Source organism: Staurois parvus, unplaced genomic scaffold, assembly GCF_062004578.1.
Source record: "Staurois parvus isolate SC_StPar_1 unplaced genomic scaffold, SC_StPar_1.0 ptg003295l, whole genome shotgun sequence".
Taxonomy (NCBI): Eukaryota; Metazoa; Chordata; class Amphibia; order Anura; family Ranidae; genus Staurois; species Staurois parvus.
This window is the reverse complement of record NW_028321091.1, coordinates 35,971-42,362: the sequence shown is the minus strand read 5'-3', so window position 1 is coordinate 42,362 and position 6,392 is coordinate 35,971. Positions and strand designations below refer to the sequence as shown.

The 6,392-nt window shown below is 46.0% G+C and overlaps 1 protein-coding gene across 1 annotated transcript; it reads right to left on the bottom strand.

Annotated features, from left to right (window-relative positions):
• Positions 1-1,311: 1,311 nt before the first annotated feature.
• Positions 1,312-5,730, bottom strand: LOC149428369 (activity-regulated cytoskeleton-associated protein-like). The gene is made up of 2 exons (XM_089667496.1): positions 2,484-5,730; positions 1,312-2,018 (listed from the first exon to the last, which is right to left on the bottom strand). Exon 1 carries the CDS (start codon positions 5,175-5,177, stop codon positions 4,002-4,004), a length of 1,176 nt encoding a protein of 391 aa, XP_089523622.1. The 5' UTR covers positions 5,178-5,730; the 3' UTR covers positions 1,312-2,018; positions 2,484-4,001.
• Between the last annotated feature and the right edge of the window lie 662 nt (positions 5,731-6,392).

Sequence of the window (6,392 nt, the reverse complement as noted above, 5' to 3'; positions counted from 1 at the left end):
TGTGTAAGTCACCCTGTGCCTGTTAGGGGTACAGGGTGATCTGTCCTAATATTGGGGGGCTTTGTCTCAGACTGTGTAGACATGTCTAGGAGATAGGTGGGTGTGGGGTAATGGATTGTTTAATGTCATGTGACTGCATCCCATTGTTCTATTGTGTGTCTGGCTTGGGAGCAAACTATTATGGGATGTATGTGTATTAGCTTAGTGTGGGGGTGTCTCCAGCAGCCCTCCCTCCTGATGGGACTGTCTGCTGGTGTGAAGTTTGAATACCTGTGTGTCTGTTGTTACTAAATGTAGATTGCCCCGCCCTGTGTCATTATGCAGGGAGGGGGGATTGCCCTGCCCTGTGTCATTATGCAGGGAGGGGGGATTGTCCCGCCCTGTGTCAATATGCAGGGAGGGGGGATTGTCCCGCCCTGTGTCATTATGCAGGGAGGGGGGATTGCCCCGCCCTGTGTCATTATGCAGGGAGGGGGGATTGCCCCGCCCTGTGTCATTATGCGGGGAGGGGGGATTGTCCCCTGGGTGTATATATTTTGTATCTGTGTTCAAATAAACTAGTCTACTTCCTGGCTTACATCAAGATTGGTGTCGTCTGGTCTTGTATGGTCAGCGGTGGTGTCTGTGGTCGGTGTTCGGACGGGGAAGCGATATTCTAATGGAAGTACTCAAGCACAGTCTGGGTTGGTTCCGTTACAGGGGGTTCTAATCCCTCTCCCCTTCATCCATTGTTTTGCCTTTAGTTATACTTTTGGTTGTTCTGTATGATTGAAGACGTTCCTCCTTGTCCAGGCTGAAGCCGTGTTGGATAAGCAGTGAAACATCTCCAACATTACAGAACAGGTCCAGGTCAACGTGGCCACCTACTACTAGACACATCGGGGGGGGGGGATTTACTAAGGCTGTTGAGTGCAAAATCGGGTGCATCCGTGCACAGAAACCAATCCGCTTCCGGGTTTTATTGTCAAAGCTTCACTGAAGAAGCTGAAGCTAGAAGCTAATTGGCTGCACCGGGTTTTGCACTGTACAGTTTTAGTAAATCGACTCTACTGCAGGGGCGGACTGGTCATTTGGCAACTCGGACACTGCCCGAGGGCCCGGGGTCAGTAGGGGGCCCCATGAGATGCCCCGGTACCTTTTTCATAGGCTTTTTTGAGCTTGGGCAAGGACACAGGGGCCCCATGATCCCCTATTGCCCGGGGCCCCATGAGTTAGTCAGTCCACCCCTGCGCCACTGTGACCTGGAGAAATGAGAACCTTCCCCCATCTACCTAAAATCCTCCAACGCCCAGAAATAAGAGATCTGCGAGGTTTCCATCAAATATAATTTTATTAACCAACAAATCGTATGAATACATTATGGCTTTCAGGTAATCTCAACCTCTGTACATGATCTTTGGATAATGCAATGTGCTTTCATACAAGAAGAGACAAGACTGATCATTTGTGCAAAACACTCAATTTGTTTTTCTTTTCTTAGTAAAAGTGCTACTGCTGTCCAGTTAAGGTCACTTTTTTTTTTTTTTAGAACGACATGTTCCTCGAAAGTTCATCAGTTTGTCCTCTTAAGTGGAACATTCCGGTAAATGATGAGAGAGGTATCAACATTCTTTCATTAAAAAAAATGTACATTCATTGCACGCCAGACCTATTGCATGAAAGATATCTGCATCTTAGGAAGGATGTCCTCCAAATGTATGGAGACTGGAGCGGACGATGCACCTTGGAGAGAGGCATGGAGCTGGAAGTGGAAGGTTGTGAAGATTCGGGAAGGTGGTTGTAAAATGAAAGAACGATTGCTTTGAATATGAAGCTTTGTTAAGTCCAAGTTCATGTTGAACCCCGGGGGGGGGGTTTTGGAGTAAACGGTCAGATTGATGTAAGACCTCTTCCAGCATTGGCCATCTTTTCATTTGGCTGAGACCATTTCTTTTGGTCTGAAATGTTGGCCCAAAGCTTGGGCAAGGATGATGCATGGCCAGTGGGTTTCCAGGCGAATGAGCTTTTACTCTTTGTACCTGAAAACAAAAGGAAGGACAGGTTAGAATACAAATCATACCAAAGGTTCAATACATTATATTGTCTGCTAGAAGTAAGAGCTACTATAGGGTAGAGTGCTACTTCATGGTAGAGCGGTACTAGGGGGTAGAGGGCTAGTAGAGGGTAGAGGGCTAGTAGAGGGTAGAGGGTAGAGGGCTAGTAGAGGGCTACTAAAGGGTAGAGGGCTAGTAGAGGGTAGAGGGCTAGTAGAGGGTAGAGGGCTAGTAGAGGGTAGAAGGTAGAGGGCTACTAAAGGGTAGAGGGCTAGTAGAGGGTAGAGGGCTTCTAGAGGATAGAGGGTAGGGCGCACTAGCCATGGTTTAAGTATGTGCACTCAGAAGATCATAAAGTATACTGGCCGTTAGTGATATATTATATATTAGTTACTTACTAAAGACATTCTTTAAGCTACTAGTTTTTAATAGTTCTTCAAAGATACTTACTTTGTTTAGCTCACTGGGTGGGCCTCCATCGTCAGTCCTTTGGACCTCTGGTTAAGAGAACGATGGTCATGTCTTGAGAGTGCCTCGTAGGTTACTCCAGACAAGGCGCCATTGTTAACCGCCTGGGATTGTAGGCCAGAAGGAAGAGATCTTCATGTCCTTTCATCTCTGTATCGACCAAGTCCAATCAGTTCAAGAATTGCTGGAGTTATCAGATATTCCTGAGAATGACTGGCTGCAGGAGTCATGTAGGGGGTCTTACATTCCAAGCCACCAAAGCCAGTAGCTGACGTTGCCAAGAACATTGGGTCCTGGTCATGCAGTCTCTTTTGCAGGTAGAGTGGAACATCTTAGATACCTCAAAGGAAGTGGTGGCTTCCAAGTAAAGGAGATGGTTGTGAAAAGCTGAAATCGTCCATCTAGTATTGATGCTTAGTCAGATTTCCATGATATAAACTTTGCATAAAGTCCCATGCTGATTGTTCATTTGTATCTGACAAGCTGATATAAAAGTGCTACCGAGTGTTCATATAGGGAGCCCACAACCCCCCCAAAAAACATTCATTTCATAATGAAGACCACAGAAAAAGTCGAAAAATTTCTAGAACATCCGACATTCTTCAAAAAGTGAACACATTGCTCACAATATATGAAATGTTAGAAATATGTTATTGCCTGATCATCAAAATCAAATTATTCTAAGGAATTGTTCTAATATATACAAGATATTGCACTATACATCATAGATTTCATGGGTGATATTTCTGTACACTAAGCACATTAAAAAATATCAAAAATATTTAAATTTTTTCTTTTTTTTTTTTTTTTTGCTTTTTACACATTCAGCCATTAAAAAAAAAAAGAAATATGCTCTTAAAACCGAACAAATGGTTACCTTTCCCACGAATGCCGTTATTCCCTGAAATTTAAAGGGAAACGGCAGAACGCTGTGAAAATAGCCCCCCACTTATAGTAAATGGTTTCGTCTGGCAATCGTGCAAACAATGAATGGGCCGTTTCTGTGATAATGGCTTCAAACTGCGACACCAGATTCTGGTGACAGTCCGTAAATTTTACCCAAATCCCATTTACTGGAAGTGGCCACCAGTACAGCAATCAGTGCTTCCTCTCTGGAGCCCTGCAGGGCAATATGTCCTATGTGCGTAGTAAGATCTAAGCATCGTCTATCTCGTTTGGAGTTGATGATAGAACGATGTATGAAGAAATTAGACGCTCTATTGTTATTCGGCGGTCATTAAGACCTGACTGCCGTTAAATGTATCGAATTCTGCGACATATATCCGACCCGCCATAAAAACTTGAAATTGTCGCAGCTGACCTCATTCCTATACCAGACACAAGCCATCACCTTGTCACTTGTAGCCCAGGAAAACCACTCTGCAAAGTCAAGAAAGATTACTGCAAAGTTCTCTAGCTAACGTCACTCTTCCATTTCAAGAGCTGATGTTTTCTCACCAGAGAGCAACAAATGGATCCAAAAGTTGTGGTTAAACTTTCCTACTCGTAGCTAGCTTTTTCAGTGCAGACGCTATTGCTATCGTAAGGGTCCTTAGTGACGAGGACGTTAAGTTTGGTGCTAATCTGCTCATCGGAATATGCGGCCTTGAGGGTTTGCTTCTCCGACTGCTCAAAGTCAAACTGGATTTCCTTACCCATCTGCACTAGCTGGTCCATGGTCTTGGGGAGAGGGGGTTTGAGGAAACGCTTGATCTCTGGGTGTAGGGTGCTAATGATGCATCGGATCATGTCTTCCTCATTGGCATCCACGTAGAGCCTGTGGTAGAGGGCTCTTTTCTTCCATACAAACTGCTCTAAGGGCTCCCAGCGCCTCTGGGGAAGGTCTAGGTCCCTCTTGATGGCCTCTCTCACCACTAAACGTTCGCAGTATTGCAGGAAGGACACTTTGAAGTCATGCCAGTTGTCTATGGTCTCCTGCCTGTATTCCCACCACTTCTTGGCCGCACCTTTCAAGTGGTTGTCTACCTGAGACAGCCAGATTTTTTCATTCCACCCACTGCGTTTAAAATACTTTTCTAAGTTCACGAGGAAATCCCGAGGATCCTCAGACATGTTTGCATCAAATTCAGGGGGGGAGAGGATGTCAACGGAAATGACAACCCAGTGGTGCTGCTGGCATGCTTGGGATGGCAATGCGGGAGCTGGAGGAGGAGGAGAGCATGGTGGGGTAGGGGCATAAGGATTAGGGTTATCAAGAACTTCCTGAGCTACCTGAGCTGCCTCTGCCTCCTTGTCCTTCTCACTTCTCTCTCCGTAGAAAGACCTTCTAGGCTTTTCTTCCTTGACTACCATTTTTTCAAATCGGGAAAACACCCCCCTCCAAGAGTTCATCTCTCTCTTCACCCACCTCTCTAAGTTGACCAAAGTATCCTGGCACCTAAGAAGGCAAGCCTTTATCGATCGCTTCCACCTCTGGATCCCCACCAATGGTGACTGATCGGTCATGTTGGCATTCAGCCTCTGCACAGACCTCTTAAACCCTTTCAGCTCACTTTCCACCTGCTTGGAGACCCCAGACAGAATGTACACCTGCGTCTTCCTAACCCTGTCCAACATTTCGGCTGGGCTACAAGTGCCAATCTGGAGAGCAACCGTTTGTTCGGGAAGAGTGAGAGCGGGCGCCACAACGCCGCTGAGAGCCAGGCTCGCTGCCATTTTAATGAGCTGTTGTGTAAAAGACTACAAATGTAGCCAGCAAATGGTTAATTTTAAAGTTTGATAACTTTTTTTTTTTTGTACAAGCAGCAAACTTTAAAAAAAAAAAAGCAAATCGTCGGGCAGCCAGGCTCTCGCAAGCCTCCTCGCTCTGTTAGGCTAAGAGCATTTTCACAGATCGATTCCTAACAATTCCTTCCAGCTAGTTATATTCAGCAAGCCTAAAAACGAGCGGAATTACAAATCACGGCTGTCGGGGCTTTTTAGCAAGAAAAAAAGAGGAACTGAAAGGCTTCAGCTGGATATCACCCAAAGTCCGGTCTTTTCAGAACTTCTAATGCAAGCAGAGGCAATTGGAGATACGTCCCAAAATCTTAAGGGGGTGATGGTTCAAAGACGAAGAACCCTTCTTGGCCAAGGGCTGGATTAGAAGAAGTTCCCGTCTCGAAGTCGGAGATGGAAATCCGAAGAAGAGATGGAGCAGGTAAAAGCCGCCAGCGTGTGGAGGAAAACACTTTGTAGCTGTTGGCGGTTGAGTTTGTGGGAATAGTTTGCCGGCGAGGGTATTTATACTCTATCTAGCAGAGCTGGTCTTGTGAGTTATCAGCAAACCCCATACTACGCACAAGGCGATCATTGGTTGGAGCCTCCATCTCCTTGGAAACAGATGGCACTTCACTTCCCCCCTCCTCCCTGTGATTCAGCGAACACACGTTGGAAGCTGCGATCGCTCCAGCTATGGAAAAATGTGTAATTCCCCCTATGTGAAAAAAAGAAAAAAAAAGGGAGAACACGTAATTCAGAGAGAAGCAGGAGACACGTCTCCCACGGATTGTAGCGTCTTCCCTGCCTCAACTTGCCATAAAAGGTCTCATCTCATGTCCTGGTGATGGAGAGATCCTTCAAGGATTCATCCTCCTCCTTCCAGCACACCTTCCTACGTGAAATAAACCTCTTTGTCATTTCCAAGTGTGGGAAGGTCGTTTAATCACATTAAGGGTCATAACAGAGCGGGGAAGAAATTCGGTGTCTTCATTGAAGCAGGTTGATTTTGTAAATACGAGTATGACCCCCCCCCACCCCCCATCCCATGTGCCTACAGAAGGGAGGGGACCCCTCACAGAACCTTTGAATGCCACCAGTATGTCAGAGCTTGCTGCCGGCCGATGTTTACTTCCCACTCAATTGGTGTCACTTAATTAGAAGACGGCCAAT

Coding starts and splice junctions, on each gene's coding strand:
- LOC149428369 (XM_089667496.1), bottom strand. CDS start 5,177: ATGGCAGCGAGCCTGGCTCTCAGCGGCGTTGTGGCGCCCGCTCTCACT.